Source organism: Lithobates pipiens, unplaced genomic scaffold (assembly GCF_037356315.1).
Source record: "Lithobates pipiens isolate NorthernLeopardFrog02 unplaced genomic scaffold, aLitPip1_a1.2 Scaffold_16, whole genome shotgun sequence".
NCBI lineage: Eukaryota > Metazoa > Chordata > Amphibia > Anura > Ranidae > Lithobates > Lithobates pipiens.
The window spans coordinates 168,556-188,852 of NW_027507748.1; the positions used below are offsets into that span (position 1 = coordinate 168,556).

At 46.0% G+C, this 20,297-nt stretch overlaps 1 protein-coding gene across 2 annotated transcripts in view; it reads left to right on the forward strand.

Annotated features, from left to right (window-relative positions):
• LOC143981519 (uncharacterized) overlaps nucleotides 1-18,470 on the forward strand; it is a 147,273-nt gene extending 128,803 nt beyond the window's left edge. For both annotated transcript variants that reach the window (XM_077479388.1, XM_077479389.1), the window contains 2 exons: nucleotides 16,381-16,644; nucleotides 18,131-18,470. In XM_077479388.1, coding sequence (XP_077335514.1) covers nucleotides 16,381-16,644; nucleotides 18,131-18,156 — 290 coding nt within the window. In that variant the 3' untranslated portion in view covers nucleotides 18,157-18,470. The remainder of the gene's footprint in view (nucleotides 1-16,380; nucleotides 16,645-18,130) is intronic.
• The last annotated feature ends 1,827 nt before the right edge of the window (nucleotides 18,471-20,297 follow it).

Genomic DNA, 20,297 nt, shown 5'->3' on the forward strand with positions numbered 1-20,297 from the left:
TTTTCCGGGTAAACCGATTGGTCCTCCCCGGGGCTCCTGATTAGACGAGGTAGCCAAGGGGTGGGCCCGGCCGAAAAACGCACCAGGGCCATGACCTCCGCGCTGCGGTGCCTCACCTGGATCCCCGCCATCCACCGACCTCTCCACAAGCTCCCCTACACGTTCCCGAAGCCAGTCCGTGCCCCGTACCTCCGCCGTCCGCCGCAGCTAAACCAACAGCTCGGCCATCTTGGAGGAGCAGTGGAAAAAACTGCCTCCTCCGTCACTTCCCAGACTCAGACTGCTCAACTTCCGTTCCTCCCCTCCTTTTATTTGGCTCCTCCCCTTCCTCTACCAAGCTCTTTCACATCCCACTTCCTCTCATCTCCGCCTTCTCCCTTGTTAACTCCTTCTATCCTCCGTCACCCTGTCATGGCATTCAGTCCTTATTCCGTGCTTCTCTCATCGCACATCACACACACTCACACATCACACATTGCACACACTCACACATCACACATTGCACACACTCACACATCACACACACTCACACATCACACATCACACACACTCACACATCACACACACTCACACATCACACATCACACATCACACACAGCACACACCACACATCACACATCACACATCACACACATCACACATCACACACATCACACATCACACACCACACACCACACATCACACATCACACACACTCACACATCACATCACACACCACACAACACACACACTGACACATCACACATCACACACCACACATCACACATCGCACACATCACACATCACACACACTCACACATCACACACACTCACACATCACACATTGCACACACTCACACATCACACACACTCACACATCACACATCACACACACTCACACATCACACACACTCACACATCACACATCACACATCACACACAGCACACACCACACATCACACATCACACATCACACACATCACACATCACACACATCACACATCACACACCACACACCACACATCACACATCACACACACTCACACATCACATCACACACCACACATCACACACACTGACACATCACACATCACACACCACACATCACACATCGCACACATCACACATCACACACACTCACACATCACACACACTCACACACCACACATCACACACACTCACACATCACACACACTCACACATCACACACCACACACCACACACCACACATCACACATCACACACCACACATCACTCATCACACACACTGACACATCACACATCACACATCACACACCACACACCACACATCATACATCACACACCACACACCACACATCCCACATCACACACACTCACACATCACACATAACCACACATCACACATACTCACACATCACACACACTCACACATCACACACTCACACATCACACACACTCACACATCACACAAGCTCGCACATCACACACACTCACACATCACACACATCACACAAACTCGCACATCACACATCACACATCACACACACTGACAAATCACACATCACACACACTGACACATCACACATCACACACCACACATCACACACCACACATCCCACATCACACACACTCACACATCACACACACTCACACATCACACACACTCACACATTGCACACACTGACACATCACATATACTCACACATCTCACACATCACACACACTCACACATCACACATCACACATCACACATCACACACACTCACACATCACACACACTCACACATCACACACATCACACATCACACACACTGACACATCACACATCACACACACTGACACATCACACATCACACACACTGACACATCACACATCACACACACTGACACATCACACACACATCACACATCACACGCACTGACACATCGCACATCACACATCTCTGACACATCACACATCACACACACTGACACATCACACATCACACATTGTACACACTGACACATCACACATCACACACACTGACACATCACACATCACACATTGTACACACTGACACATCACACATTGTACACACTGAAACATCACACATATCACATCACACATCACACACACTGACACATCACACATCACACACACTAACACATCCCACATCACATCACACATCACTGACACATCACACATCACATCACACATCACACACACTAACACATCCCACATCACATCACACATCACACATCACACATTGCACACACTGACACATCACACATCACATCAAACATCGCACACACTGACACATCACACATCACACATTGCACACACTGACACATCACACATCACATCACACATCACACATCACATCACACATCACACACTGACACATCACACATCACACACACTGACACATCACACACTGACACATCACACATCACACACTGACACATCACACATCGCACACACTCACACATCACACATCACACACACTGACAAATCACACATCACACACACTGACACATCACACATCACATCACACACACTGACACATCACACATCACACATCGCACACACTGACACATCACACATCGCACACCCTGACACATCACACATCGCACACCCTGACACATCACACATCACACACACTCACACACTCACACATCACACACTGACACATCACACATCACATCACACATCACACACACTGACACATCACACATCTCACACATCACACATCGCACACACTGACACATCGCACACACTGACACATCGCACATCACACATCGCACACACTGACACATCACACATCGCATACACTGAGGCTCAGTCCCCTGACTCCCCAGGGCTGTGCCCTGATCATCATAATGACCATGAGCACATAGTGAGATGCTACTTTACACATTCCAGTCTTTTGGAATGATTAGGGATCAGCTTCAGGTTCGGGTCAAACATGAGACTCCCCCAAATCCAGTCTATGGGATGTTCAGTGAAGGACAGGAGAACAAAGTGGGCAGATTTCTCCACTTCTCCCCCCAATCCTCCGCCCGGCATTTAGCGGTGATATCACTAATGTCAGTAAATGACAGATCCCTGCCAGCTTCATTCTGTGTGTAACAATCCACCGAGGACTCCGAGTGACATCACTGAGACGATGAGGTCATCACCCCTACATGGTATATGACATCACTGACACAATGAGGTCATCACCCCTACATGGTCTATGACATCACTGACATAATGAGGTCATGACCCCTACATGGTCTATGACATCACTGACACAATGAGGTCATCACCACTACATGGTCTATGACATCACTGACACAATGAGGTCATGACCCCTACATGTTCTATGACATCACTGACACAATGAGGTCATGACCCCTACATGGTCTATGACATCACTGACACAATGAGGTCATCACCACTACATGTTCTATGACATCACTGACACAATGAGGTCATGACCCCTACATGGTCTATGACATCACTGACACAATGAGGTCATCAACCCTACATGGTCTATGACATCACTGACACGATGAGGTCATGACCACTACATGGTCTACGACATCACTGACACAATGAGGTCATGACCTCTACATGGTCTATGACATCACTGACACGATGAGGTCATGACCCCTACATGGTCTATGACATCACTGACACAATGAGGTCATCACCACTACATGGTCTATGACATCACTGACACGATGAGGTCATGACCCCTACATGGTCTATGACATCACTGACATGATGAGGTCATGACCCCTACATGGTCTACGACATCACTGACACAATGAGGTCATCACCCCTACATGGTCTATGACATCACTGACACAATGAGGTCATGACCCCTACATGGTCTATGACATCACTGACACAATGAGGTCATCACCACTACATGGTCTATGACATCACTGACACAATGAGGTCATGACCCCTACATGGTCTATGACATCACTGACATAATGAGGTCATGACCCCTACATGGTCTATGACATCACTGACACAATGAGGTCATCACCACTACATGGTCTATGACATCACTGACACAATGAGGTCATCACCACTACATGGTCTATGACATCACTGACACAATGAGGTCATGACCCCTACATGGTCTATGACATCACTGACACAATGAGGTCATCACCACTACATGGTCTATGACATCACTGACACAATGAGGTCATCACCACTACATGGTCTATGACATCACTGACACAATGAGGTCATCACCCCTACATGGTCTATGACATCACTGACACAATGAGGTCATCACCCCTACATGGTCTATGACATCACTGACACAATGAGGTCATCACCACTACATGGTCTATGACATCACTGACACAATGAGGTCATCACCACTACATGGTCTATGACATCACTGACACAATGAGGTCATAACCACTACATGGTCTATGACATCACTGACACGATGAGGTCATGACCCCTACATGGTCTATGACATCACTGACATGATGAGGTCATGACCCCTACATGGTCTACGACATCACTGACACAATGTCATCACCCCTACATGGTCTATGACATCACTGACACAATGAGGTCATGACCCCTACATGGTCTATGACATCACTGACACAATGAGGTCATCACCACTACATGGTCTATGACATCACTGACACAATGAGGTCATGACCCCTACGTGGTCTATGACATCACTGACATAATGAGGTCATGACCCCTACATGGTCTATGACATCACTGACACAATGAGGTCATCACCACTACATGGTCTATGACATCACTGACACAATGAGGTCATGACCCCTACATGGTCTATGACATCACTGACACAATTAGGCCATGACCCCTACATGGGCTATGACATCACTGACACAATGAGGTCATCACCACTACATGTTCTATGACATCACTGACACAATGAGGTCATGACCCCTACATGGTCTATGACATCACTGACACAATGAGGTCATCACCCCTACATGGTCTATGACATCACTGACACGATGAGGTCATGACCCCTACATGGTCTATGACATCACTGACACGATGAGGTCATGACCCCTACATGGTCTACGACATCACCGACACGATGAGGTCATGACCTCTACATGGTCTATGACATCACTGACACGATGAGGTCATGACCCCCTACATGGTCTATGACATCACTGACACAATGAGGTCATCACCACTACATGGTCTATGACATCACTGACACGATGAGGTCATGACCCCTACATGGTCTATGACATCACTGACACAATGAGGTCATGACCCCTACATGGTCTACGACATCACTGACACAATGAGGTCATCACCACTACATGGTCTATGACATCACTGACACAATGAGGTCATGACCCCTACATGGTCTATGACATCACTGACACAATGAGGTCATCACCACTACATGTTCTATGACATCACTGACACAATGAGGTCATGACCCCTACATGGTCTATGACATCACTGACACAATGAGGTCATCACCCCTACATGGTCTATGACATCACTGACACGATGAGGTCATGACCCCTACATGGTCTACGACATCACTGACACAATGAGGTCATGACCTCTACATGGTCTATGACATCACTGACACGATGAGGTCATGACCCCTACATGGTCTATGACATCACCCAGGTTCCCTGATGCCGTTGTTTACATTTAGCACCACGCTAGTATAGACATGTGCAAAAGGAGAAAAAATTGTTTTGTTTCGTTTTAATTTAGTTTAGTTATATTAGTTAAATTCGTTAAATTTGTTTTCAGATTTTGTTTAGTTTTCTACCGAATTCAAAATTGGTCGCATTCAAAATTATTTCAACGTGATTCAAAATGATTTCAAACTGGATTCGAAAATATTTTGTGACCTGATTTTGGGGCCACGTATCTCGGGGTCACTTGGTGCTAGAAACCCCAAAGAGATGTTGTAGTGCTAGTTCTACTGTGTTTGCATACCAAATTTGGGGTTTCTAGCTACAAGTGGCCCCGAGATACGTATCTCCTAAGTCGGGTCACAAAATGTCATTCTCTGCTGCAGAAAATTACTTGGCATATTGCCCATATCTCGGGGTCACTTGGTGCTAGGAACCCCACAACTTGTGGCGGGTGACATGGCAAGTAGACAATCCACAACTTTGTCACGTGGCACTCATGGCCGGTCACATGGCACTAGTGGTAGGTGTCGTGGCAAGTGGACAATACACAACTTGTGGCAGGTGACGTGGCAAGTGGACAATCCACAACTGGGTCACGTGGCAGGTTGCGGGGCACTTGTGGCCGGTCATGTGGCACTCGTGGTAGGTCTCGTGGCAAGTGGAAAATACACAACTTGTGGCAGGTGACGTGGCAAGTGGTCAATACACAACTTGTGGCAGGTGACGTGGCAAGTGGACAATCCACAACTGGGTCACGTGGCAGGTTACGTGGTATGTGTGGCTGGTCACGTGGCACTCATGGCAGGTGTCATGGCAAGTGGACAATACACAACTTGGGGTCCGGGTTGGGGTTAGCGTTTCCCCTTGAAGAATAAGACTTGGACTCAGTGATTGGAATAGAGAATAAATTAATATTTTATACTATTCTGTACAATTGTTTTTCTAGTCTATTCTCGTCTATTCAAATCTTATCTATTCTAATTCATTCTATAGGAAATTCGAATTTCGGAAGATGGTTATAGATAGATATATATATATATATATGGTGGTTTTATATATATATATATATATATATATATATATATATATATATAAAACATCTTCTGAAATTCAAATTTAGTATAAAAATTTGGATCAAGGGGGCGTGGCCTGGTGTGCGGAGGAAATGGCAGCTTGAACGCTGAGCTCTGAGAGACCCGCGGCCCCTGAGCTCATCTCTGGCATCGTTCACGACCTAAAATGAGCGGAGCGAGCATGCAACACATCCCGCCGTTCGTCGTCAGCATTACCAGCCCGCAGTATCACGAGATCTTCTGCAGTAGGTCCCGCTCCAGCTGTGGAACACCTCTTAAGATGGCGCTGGCTCGAGGTGAGGAGGACTAGCTGAGCGAGGGCTCTCAATCGGCAGCCGAGGACACGGTAAGCGGAGCGGAGCAGGCTAATCACCCCCTTACCCTGGGGGATATGACGACCATGGCAATGGACATTAAAAACACTCTCTTTTCGGCCATAACTGATTTAAAAGCCGACCACCTTAATGAAAAGATGACTGCTCTGGAAATGGCTGAGGACAGAAGGGACAGGACCGTTCGCAGACTTGAAGCTACAATGGCCTCGCACTCCGAACATCTTATTTAAATCAACAGACATCTTGAAGACCTCGACAATAGAGGCAGACGCAACAATCTCAGGGTGCGGGGAATCCCGGAGTCCATCAGTGCTTACCAAATCCCCTCAGCCCTCCAGTCAATTTTTAATGAGCTACTGGAAAAGCCCCTAGACTCCCCATTGAGTTTGTGTGGGCGCATAGGGCCCTACGGATGAAACCACCAGATGCCGCACCTCCTAGGGATATCATCTGCTGTCTACAGAGCTTTCCCCTAAATGAGGACATTTTAGCTCATGCCCGGAGGAGTGATCAAATTCTCTTTAATGACAGTACTTTAGCCTTGTACCAGGACCTATCACCGATCACCCTGTGAAATAGGAGAGCGTTGTGCCCAATGCTTGATGTGCTGAGAGGGAAGGGAATCGTCTATAAATGGCAGTTCCCTTTCATGCTGCAGGCGACGGTGGGTGGCAGGCAACATATTTTGCGGATGCCGAGTGACCTCCCTGATTTTTGCACGAATCTGCACATCCCACTCACTGAACTTCCGGAGTGGTACACAGAGTTCAGGGATCCCCCTATGGAGCGAAGCCCGGATAGTACACCTCACAACACCCCCACCAAACCTATGTCAAAGAAAAGCAAATTTGGGAAGCAATGAAGCTCCAATACGGGCCGTTCGCCACACGCACCTAAGCAGTCCAGGCACCGGAACCAGACCTGACTTTTTTCACTGTGCCCTCACAGTTTGACTTAGGAGTAGAGTGGCTTTGACTCCGGTGGATAGTAGCTCATATACTACTGTCTTTCCTTGCTGTAAGGCTGCCCTTTACTGTTGTACTGAATCCGCCTTATAACTGACACATTTTTTTTTTTTTGTGTGCTCCAAACTTAGAGGGCCTGTCCCTCTTCTAGTTATACACTGGGTTCGGTACTTTTGCTCCACGTCCGGGATATTCCCAGACCTATTAGAGCTAACACTCCTATGAGAGGGTTAGCCAGTGTGCTATTGCCTGATTGTTAGCGGTCAGCTGATATCTTGTTAAGCTTCTATGCCAGAGATGCCATTGTTAACTTGTTCATGTCATTTTGCTGAAAATGGGTTTGCGGGTCTCTAGATAGTTATGGTTTTGTGTTTTTAATTTATTTTCTTATTTAGGTTCAACGTTTGCAGTATTGTCTAGAGACAGTTGACGCCTGAGTGGCGCGCCTCCCGTGCTTCCCCGAAAGTGGGTTCTGCGTTGTTTAGTTTGGCGCAGCTAGTACTCACAAGATAATTTTGAGCTTGCAGTTGCCCGACTGTAGGCAGATCTCTTACTTAATTTGGTTGGTGCCCCTACTTGGGGCCTTTCTTCTCCTTTTCTCACTTTACTCTCTGTCTGTTTTGGCTTAGCTTCTCTTCTCTTTCTGCCTCTTCCCCATCCCCTTCCCCCGACTTTTTTTTCCCTCTGTGCGGGAGAATACGAGGTCTGTGCACAGGCCAGCAAGATGGCTTATTCTTCCTTGGGACATGCCCCAACCGTGATTTCCCTTAATGTGCATGGTCTGAATATCCCGGAGAAAAGGACATCCTTACTCAGAGAACTCAATAAGGTAAAATCCCTTTTTGTATTCTTGCAGGAGACACATTTTCATGCTAACAAAATCCCTAATCTATTTCACAAAAATTTCGCAAAAGTTTACCACGCTACGAACCCAGGGGCAAAAACCAAGGGGGTTTCCATACTTATAAATAAATCAGCAGGCTTCGAGGTGACCCAGCAGCTAGCAGACCCAGGTGATAGGTTCCTATTTCTGAAGTGGATGTGGGGCTCCTCTCCCCTGACTTTAGCAAACGTGTATTTTCCCAATAGGGCACATGTAACTTTTTGCAATAATATGATTGACGAGTTGAGGGGTTTTGCCTCGGGACAAGTGCTGTTGGGAGGTGATTTTAATATCCCTCTTCATCCACTGCAGGACACGTCCACAGAGAAATCAAGCCTTTCTTACCATGCACTGAAACAAATTAAGGCTTCCATATTTTCCCTTACCTTGATTGACTCATGGAGGATGACCCATCTGAGAGGGCGAGATTTTACACACTACTCGGTACCACACAGAAAGCACTCCCGAATCGACTATGTGTTTCTGACCCAAAGGGACCTCCCTGACTTCTTAGAAGCCCACATAGGCATACAATCATTTTCTGATCATGCTCCTGTCGCTCTGACTATTAAATGACGACCCCCGGTTCTAAACCGTGCACGTGGAGGTTGAATCCCTCCCTCCTTACTGACCTCGACATTAAGACCAGATTAACAGACACTTTACGTAATTATTCTGTGGACAACTCCTCGGAGGACCTTTCCCCCCTAACCATCTGGGAGGCGCACAAGTGCGTCTTGAGGGGGGAACTGATCTCCCTGGGAGCAAGCCGTAAAAAGGAAGCTGAAAACAAGGTTCAGTCACTAGCGATCTGGATTGCAGACCTTGACAGCCAACATAAGCAATCTTTAGATGAGACAGTAGCAGAGGAACTCCTATCCCTACGTCAAGAATTGCAGACTATTTTAGATTCAAAAAGTAAAAGAGAGCTTTTTTTAAAAAAAAAAGGTGTATTACGAACATGGGGATAAGAGGGGTAGGCTACTGGCTAAAGCTCTGAAAGAGGCCTCTCTGGCCAATAACATCATAGCAATCAAGACTACAGAGGGCAATTTGACCAATCGCACTGAGGACATTGCAGCCTTTTTTCCAACAATTTTACGCCAAGCTTTACAACATCCCAAACCTACACAGACCTCCTGAGCTTAGAGGGGATAGGGGTCACATTATTGGGGATTATTTAACTCAGAGTGGAATGCCCACCCTTACCCCAGAGGAAGCAGAGTCCTTAGAGGGGCCAATCACTTCAGCTGAACTGACAGACACAATCAAAAACCTTAAATCTGGCAGGAGCCCTGGCCCTGATTGGTTCTCAGCTCACTATTTTAAAACTTTTAGCGATATCTTGACCGAGCCCCTATTAAATACACTAAACTTCTTAATGGTACCACGTCAACTACCAGAAACATTTCTGGAGGCGCATGTTACGGTAATACCTAAACCGGGCAAAGACCCAACAGATTGTGCCAGTTACAGGCCAATTTCCCTTTTGAATCTAGATTTAAAAATCCTCGCAAAGATTGTAGCAAACAGATTAAGTCCTTTCCTCCCACAACTGATTGGACTACAGCAGGTGGGGTTTGTCCCGGGTAGGGAGGCCAGGGACAATGTGATGAAGGCTCTTGATCTGATTACTCACTGCCATAAGGTGGGACTCGGGGGCTTTTTCCTGTCAACCGACGCAGAGAAAGCCTTCGACAGGGTCTCTTGGGACTACCTTTTGGCCACCTGTGCATACGTTGTCCTGAAGCCACATATGTTAGCCTGGATATCTTCCCTGTATCAGAATCCAACAATGAATCTAAAAATCAATGGATCCCTGTCTGGTAAAGTGCAGGTGCGGAATGGTACCAGGCAGGGATGCCCACTATCACCCCTTTTATTCATTCTGACGTTGGAACCTTTCATCCGCACCATGAATAGCACCCCATCCATATCTGGTTTTAAAGCTGGCCCCAAAACCTACAAAATTGCCGCGTATGCGGATGATTTATTATTCTTTTTGACTCATCCGCATACATCCATACCTAATTTGCTTCAGGCCTTCTCCCTATATGGCTACGTGTCTCATGTAAAGATCAATTGCAATAAATCGGAGGCGATGAATCTTACCCTACCGGGGCCTTTACTGACTCTGGCCCAACAGAATTTTTCCTTTAAATGGGTATCGGAAGTACTCAAATACTTGGGTGTGAGACTGACTCCTGTCCTCGACAGTGTGGTTTTTGTTTAACTTTATTTCTTTATTAAGATATTTATTTTGTTTACAAAATACATCAAAATTGAACATCCCCTCAGTCCCCCCCTCCCATCACCTTATCAGATAAAAAATATAAAAAAGGATGATTCATATCGTGGGTGATCTAAGAGGGGATTGGTTTCATGAGGGTCACCCTAGCTGATGTTCCATATAATCTAGATTCCCACTCTATCAATCTTCCCTCCCATCCCCATTCTCGCACACTTCCACCCTCTTCATTTGCCCTCTTACTTTAATTCTTATTGGGTCACTTTTCATCGTTAAAATATTTATTTTTCACACTATTATTATTCATATATCAATCCCTCTGGCATCCCACCAAGGTTTCCACATCTTGTCATATTTCTTTAAAGTCCCTTGTTTTATATATCACGCTTTCTCTTTAAGAATTACCACATTCATGCTATTTATCCATTCTCTACCGGACGGAGGCTACACCGACAACCATCTTAGGGCAATCAATTTCCTTGCCTGAAATAGGCATCTCAGGACTGCCGTCTGGCTGCTTCCCGGGTTTCCAACTCCCTCAACTAATCCCAGGAGACAATACTTCACCTCCATCCTGGTGGAGGTTCCAAAAACCCGATCAATGGTTCCTGTCACCTCCGTCCAGTAGCGGATCAACTTCGGGCATCTCCAAAACATATGAATCATGTCTCCCTCCATGTCCCCACACCGGGGGCAGCTTGCATCTGGCCGTCGGCCAAATTGAAAAAGTTTACGGGGAGTATAATAGGTTCTATATAATAAGAACAGATGTGACATCCTCTGAGAGGGAGAGAGTGATACCAACGGAGCCAGTTCAAGAATTTCATTCCATTGTATTTCGGAGATATCTCCCACATCTTTTTCCCACTTCCTCTTGTACATAGGGGTCTCTATCCCTCCCTTATCCCCCCTTGTTTATATGCAGGGCTACCCCGGTCCAGAATCAGGAACAGACCACTAGGGCCTCACGTATGAACCCAGAACACATGACTTCAACATCTTAAGTACCCTTCCCCCAGACTCCTCAGCGGGGCTCGGCGCACCCACTGATTGGCTGATACCTAAATCGTCCAACTAGGCCTGGTTCTGAGCCTGTCATGTGCACCTCACTGTACACATGACCAGGCAGAGCTCTAACACAGCCCAGCCAAACTGATGTCAAAGTTAAACCTACACAATGAACCCTCAGAACTCCTTTACTGTTCTGAGCCAAAATCTAAATGTGTACATGACAAACACTTTGTCCAATGTGTCATCGCTACACATATATAAAACATTTCAAACAACATACATTTTTTAACCAGAAAGAATTTCTATGTCTGCGGTTCCTGAAATAAGGCCCCACTATCTCATCTGCTGATCACCATCACAGCATCCTGACCCCTAGCCGGGATCCATTCAGCACAGGGACAAATGCATACCTCCTTCTTGTACCTTCAGCTCGATGACCGATAGTCCAATTACCAATTAGGGAAAGGTACCCATCCCGAGATAGGTCCCAACCCATACCGTACCAGATAGTATATATCTATATATATGTAGCACTGACCCCCCAAGGAGCGGTTGGTTTGATTGGGTGTACCGTTACCTTCTTGACCTTATGTACATCTAGGGGTTTCCTGAGGTAGATGACCCAAAGAATTTCAGAAACTGACACTGGATCCACTTTTGGGATATTTATTTGAAAAGTAGTAAACAAAACAGTCTCTCAATGAAGGGTAGAGGGTTAGGTAGTAAGTTCAGGTACTCTTGAAACTGCAGAAGATGGGAAGTCTTTCACTATAGAAATCCAGAGAATTACCGTCCACAACTGGATTCTCACAGCTACCGGATAGACCTCCTCTCACTAGGCCCAGCAGCCGATAGATGTTTGAACAGGGCAAAGTCTCTGCCACAGACTTGCATGTAGAACACTTGAACAAAGTCTCTGCCACAGACTTGAATGTAACTGAAGGACGCAGACATATTTAGAGAGCTATCATACAGTACCAGTATCTCGCAGCCGGTTCAGCGATACCGTATGAGTGTAGATTCACTTGGTGTCATTCAACTGAGCCTCAAGGCTCCTTCTGAGAAGCCAGCCTTATGTGTGGCCTTCTCCCGAAGAGTCCTCCCCTGGGTGCTTCTCCAGTTTCTGGGCCTCTCCACAGATGAGACGGCACCGGATTACCTTTGAATCCTCCTCCAAATTACTTTGCCTCGTGCCAGCCAGCCCTGAGACTTGGAATTGGGTGGATCCGCACCCCAGGCCATGAGGGCCATGGGGGCTGGTCAGGAGGACCAGGACCAAACAGACAGAAGGATCTTCTGGACCGGAACCCAGAAGCACGTGATGTCAGTACCTTAAGTACCCTCTCCCAGAATGCACAGCAAGACGACACTCCCACTGGGCTGGTTCCAAGAAAGAATGGCACTCAATGTGCCTAGCTAAATTGTGTTCTCATACTTGCCAGTGGTGACAGCGACACCTGTGGCCAAGCAGAACCCAGTGCAATCTAGGTAGACTGGTACTGAAACCATCATTTTGGTATAATTTACCCTAAAACCCAACTATGGCTTTAGGAATTTTAAATAGAAAAAAGAAAACACATAGCGTGTGCTCTTTAGGAGCCGGTGCTACATATATATATCTACCATCACCATTCCGACCTTCAGGAACCAGAGACCCCTGCCACAGACGCCCGCCAGTGATCCCTTACGCATGGGCGACCCGCCACAGCCGCAAAGCCCACTGGAGACATTCCTGGAGCCCAAGGAAACACATATCTATTCCCACCCCTGACAGTGAACCCCATCTCCCCTCAAATAAATGCCATTGTCCCCCTATAACTCCAGATGCCAGGCCACCCTCCCTGTGTTCCTGACCACAAACTTCACCACAGCCTTGTTGACCTTTATCCTTGTTTTATTAATGCGGTCCACTGACAGGGCCCCCGCATGTTGCTCTCCTGATGATATCCGACCAAATTATGACCGTATCAGGAAAAGCCAATCAGAGTCGAAGGAAATCCCACTTGATGTCCCTAATCAGCTCCCTAGAAGTCCAAAGGCAAAGGTCGTTGACCCCCAACATGTAATAATAACACATCCGGTGGCCTGTCCAAGTGAGCGTACCATTGAATTTCCCGGATAACTATGGACCATAGCATACCCGGAATGACAATCTACCTCACCCTGGCCTCTTCCCTGGAGAAACCCAACTGATGGCCCTCTGGTCTGACCAATGCCCTCCTTTCCCCCCAGTGTACATAGGAATGGCCCAGGATCCACGTCAGACAGGTAGGGGCTGAAAAGAAAGAAAAACACAGAAACGTAAACCCAGAGGACAATCACCATCACATACCCGTCATGCAAGTACCTAGAAAAGACAGGCCCTGGCACACAAAACATACATGACAAAAACCATATAGGACTTGTGACGGATCCGATCCCACACTCCGATTGAGTGCTTCCGTCAGTACATCCCGCTTCCTCCAATCTGACTATCAGAGAGATATATTATCATAGCTGCACTGTATACAAGTCTAGCCGAAAATAGCTTGTAGAATCTTGAATGCCTTTATTGGACAGAATCCAATGCCTTTTATACACATTTTACACAAGGGGTAGATAACGAGGTAGGGCTGCTCATGGTTACTCCCCCCTCCCCTATAGCAACAATTTAAAAAACAATTACACAATTAACATGTTAATTAAGCCAGCACTTAAGGCAGCCTAGGTGACCAGACAGTCCATCTCCGGAGGTCAGTGTGATTAGCTCTTTTAAGGATTGTGTATTGTTCAAAATTAACATTCAAGAGAACAGTCTCGCAACAATGTAACAAAAGAAAGATTAATATATCAATACCAAAAAAAAAGGTGAATTTAGACAGAAAAGGGTCCTTGCAGCCAGTGTCTGAGACAGGACTCTCCCTACCCTTTCTCCCCCTACAGGAGATGGGGCGGACATACAACCTGAAACGATGAGACTCCTATCGCCCAATCTGCTGTAGTATTTTATCACTCAAACCCCAGCATGAGGCCTTCGTTTCCGCCCCAATTCTGAAAGAATGGGACACATAGTCACCAACTGATAACCCCCATTTCCAAGCACTTCTTGAAGATCACCACAAACTGATATTGTGACAACGGCAAACCAGTTTCATGAATCAACAAAGGACCACTACCAGGAGGCCATAAAACCATCCACTCCCGTATAACCTTGACCGGGCATACTGCCAGGCCAGGCACACTCCCCAAAATTACCTTGATCCCTTTTCCCAACTGATCCGTCTTGGACTTGCGTACCAGCATACATTGCATACATGCAGTTGCGGGGTGGGCAATGTCTCCAACACCTATGATTTGTTGTCAGCTTTGAGTGGTTTTGGACTTGCATCCAAAGGGAGGAACCCTGAACACTGGCAACCAACCCTTCACCACTGACCAAACCACAGAACAAGTCCTAATATAAAATACAGTTTTTATGCAGAGAGACAGAGATAAAAAACCTAAACAGAGACCCAACATTCAGTAGAAGAGGTCATACAAGTACATAATGTGAGGAGGACACCAGAATGAGCTGCTTCATAATCTCACAATTTATAATTGTGAGACCTTCTATTTTCCCCCAATAAATCTACCAGAACATTTGTAGATGAAGCCCAATTCCAGCTAAGACTTTTTATAAACTAATATAACAGAGATAAGAAGAGTTAGAACTTCTGGCAGTTTTTTATTGCTGTCTTGCTCCATATTGGGAGGATTTCTATTCACTTCCTGTGTGGTCACCATGATAGGAAATGATGATGGATGATTGCATGGCCGGCTGTGGGAAATATTCGGTGAGGTGGCGCAGCTTGTGGAGGCTGAGGTATTTCCTCTTGGACATACCATCCAGTCGCTGAGGATGAGGGCTCCCCTCCGGTGCATCAGGGAGAGGGAGCTGCTGCTGGTAAGTCCTGGGAGCAGCTGTTTGTCCCGGGGCTGAGCAGAGCTGGGTGGTTAAGCAGCCACCTTGCTCCATGGCTGGCCACGCCCCCCAGGAAGGAGTAGATTTTTTTTGGCTGATGGTCTCCTTTAGAGATCAACCAAAGCCTAGGAATCCCGATCACATAATTGGCCCCTTTAGGATCTTGCAATAAAAGTTTCTGCAGCAAAGATATTTCAGGAATTCTGTGACTTTTTATGACTGTAATGGATTGGGGTGGACGGGGTATTACAGGGGAAATCATATTTCATTATAGTACAATGTTACCGATCTCCCCATCTCTGTGTCTCTTAGTTCCGCTATCAGATCCAGTCCTGGATGTGAGGTGTCTCCAGAATGACAGCGCTGAGATCTCCTGCTGGGTGGAGAACGGGACTGACCCCTCCATCTACCTGACTGTGAGTGGAGGATTGGAGGTATATAATGTCACCAGCTCAGAGCGGACAGTCCGTGTCACTGTGCCTCCTGTGTCACCGCCCCATTCCTGGAATATCAGATGTTCAGCAAAGAACAACATAAGTGAGAGATCCACCAATCAGACACAAGACCCTTGTCCAGGTGAGTGACGTGTGACCTTTCCCTTCCCTTTAGAAAGGCCCGGAGTGAAAAGAAAGAATGCACTAGACGTAGGGCCTGCATGACAGGGGTTAAAAGGAGCTTTTTAGGCCCTAGTTAAGGGCACAGGATAGGTCAGTAGTTGTAGGGGGCAGGCTTGGAGCGGGGAGGAGAATAAGTTATATTTTTACAGGAAGGGGAGGGCTTTGGTTAGCAAAAGAAAGTGAAGGAGCAACTTCCCAACGTATTCATGTGGTTTATATTTTTACATTCTTAGCTGTGCTTCATATAAAGTCCCAACTTTTCTTTTAGATATTGTATATACATTAGGGATGGAGGCAGATGAACGTATCCATTCATTGCCTCATACAAAGTCCCAAATCCCTCTTTCCCCCCTTTCTTGATGACATGATTCAGGGATGGAAGCACATTAGCTAAGGTAGCATACAGTCTATTAATTGTATTAACTATATTGAGGTTTCACTATTGCAGGGAGACTTTTGCTGGACATTTTGGATTTTTTGCTATTAGTTTTGTGTTTTGTTTTGTGGACTCCTGGGTTCTGCCTCCTCGGGAGCTGCGATGTTTGGTATGACCCCTCCCTCTGCCTCCCCCCTTGGTTGGGGTGGTGGGCGGTGCCACCCACACATCAACGCCACGCCCGTGCATCGAGTGTGTGGCGTCACATGATGCCGGACGTCCACGTGCGGCGTTGTCATGGCGCCGCGCGCTGTTGTGCTTGTTTGTCTATCAGGTTTTGACACAAGGGAGGACTTTGAGCGCCAACTGTTGAGTGACACTGTGCGCCCGGGTGGTGGCTCCGCCTTCCTTCCCTCTGTTTCATAATGCAGCGTGGCGTTGGCGGCATACTGCGGTTATCCTTGGCCATTGGGACTGCATGCTGGTGGAGCACACACCTCACTTTGATTTTGAGATACACACACACACCGGCTCCCATGATCTCCTTTCGAGATCTAAGGCAAATGTACATTCTTATTTTTTCATTCATTTTTTTATTTCTCCTCACATTCGTTTGGGCTGTCACACTATAGCCCTCACTTGGCTTGGGCTGGTTCTGCCCAAGAACGGCCTTTTTTTTGCACTTAACACAATCACACTTTTACATTTCATTTTTATTGATTTCTTTTACTTTTTATTATTTCTTACAGTACATGTTATGGGACTGGTACACATACAGCATCATTTATTCTCTTATCTTATTACCAACTGTGAATCACAACGTCACTATCGCTCCACATGCTGCATCCCCGGGCCTTCATGTGGCCGTGTTTATGTTGCCTCAGCTCCCGTGGGAGGTATGACTTCCCCATGGCGTCCGCAACCTCTAATACTATTATCTTATTACTAGCCTGTATTCTCTGGTAAGAGTGTTATACGTTATGTATACACTTGTACTTTTACTTTTGTTTTCCTCGGTGTCCAGTGATTGTTCACCCTGTTAACCCTTTATATTATTTTATTATTATAGATGATTATGTATGCGAGTGCTCCTGATGAATGGGACTCCCCCACGAAACCCGTAGAGCCCTAGCCTTATGCTACATCTATTAATCACGTGATCTTGAGATGCCGCAATAAGTGATATCAACTTATTTTTGCTAATGTTTATCAATTGATTATTATTGCTATGGTTGTGTTTATAAATCAGCATAATCGCTTTACCGTGCTACCAGGATTTTACTATTTATAGACTGGTTTTGAATTATGTTATTAACCTAATCATGCTGTTCATGAACTAGTATAAACTAGTATAATTGTGCTATCATGTATCAATATTCTTTTACTTATAGATTGGTTATCAATTGTGTTATTATCATGTATAACAAATTATTAAAGATTTTTGAATTGTATTATTTTATTTATTATTGATTTTTTTTAATTTAATGTATATGCTTTTTGGCACCCTTAATCATGTGGTTTCTATTTTTACATTCTTAGCTGTGCTTCATATAAAGTCCCAACGTTTCTTTTAGATATTGTATTAGCAAAAGTATGTGGCCATAGGACACAAGTGCTTTTTTTTTACCACTACTATTCCTTTATATTGGCTTTTGGAATTTACAAATGCAGCAATTCAGAATTTGGATGAATAATACATTTTATATACCATTATACAGATTAGACCAAAATGAGGGACAAATGAGGGGGGCAGAGGGACACTCCCTCCAAATCAGGGACAGTTGGGAGCTATGTATACTTCATTCATTTCTGCTTTTCTTTTTTTTTATACTTTTCTAATCTTCCCATAATGTGATTTCCTGGACCTCCCCAAGTCAACCTACTATGGGTCAGCTCTGCCCCCTCTGACCCCTCCAGGACAACCTTTTTCCTAGCCCATATGGGGCGGCTGTGTGCCCACACCAGTGTTCTTTTTTCGTCCTCGCTCTGGACACCTTTTAACGTTTATTTATTTATTTTTATTTTGTTTTTATTTATTTATTTTTTCACCATCCATCCTGTTCGGGTTCAGCCTCTCCCTTATCAGAAGACCCCCCCATAGAGGCAGTAAATCTCCTGAGGAGTGTGGGTTCCCTTGGTGCTGGGATAAAAAGGTGCAGTATAAATGACTGTGTATTACTGGCAGTATAAATGACTGTATATACCTTCATTAGGCAGGTGTTGGCACTCTCTCCTTCCATGTTTTGTGTGTTCAGGCAGTGATTTGGCTCGCTGGGTCTTGTAGTTCACCACCTCCACATGTATTCCTTTCAGGAAGCTTAGTTGAGCAGGTGAGGTCAGAGGTGGCTTCCTCTTGGATTACCTAGCAAACACTAGAATGCTCACTGCTGATTAGGGATGAGCTTGATGTTCGCACGTTCGGCGAATACCGAACGTTATGGGCCGTTCGCGCCAAATTCGCCATCGCAGTGCATTGCTGGCTCATGATTGGCCAAGCATGCACTGTGGCCCGCAATGCTTGGCCAATCACAGTGCTGGCAGCGAGGAGAGGCATGATTGGCCACAGGCAGGATGCCTGTGGCCAATTAATAGCTCAGGCTGTGTAGTACACGCCCCACACTATATAAGGCCGCCAGCACGGTGGCCTTATGTAGTGTGTTGGCATCTATAGGAGTTAGTGGGTGTTCTCCAAGTACCTTCAACACAGTATACACCGTTCATTATCGGCCAATTTAGCGTTCTTGCTCTTCTGTAATTGAGCTTTTAGCAATCTGCAGGAGTTTGTGGGTGTTGTCTGCATGCCCTGACCGCAGTATACGCCATTATATCTACCTATATAGCTAGCTATATTGCTCTTCTGTAATAGAGATTTCAGTCAGCTGTAGGAGATTGTGGGTGTTGTCTGTGTGCCCTGACCGCAGAATACACCGTTATATCCACCTATATAGATAGCTATATTGCTCTTCTGTAATAGAGCTTTCAGTCAGCTGTAGGAGATTGTGGGTGTTGTCTGTGTGCCCTGACAACAGTATACACCATTATCCACCTATATAGCTCTTCTCTAATTGAGCCATCTGCCATCTGCAGGAGTTAGTGGGTGTTGTGTGCCTCCAGCACAATATACACTACCCAATTGCTGGTTTTCCCATCTCCCTTCAGGCCATTACCATGTCTGGAAGGCCAACTAGGAGAGGCAGACAGGCACAAGCCGATAAAAGAGGGCAAGCGGGCTCTGT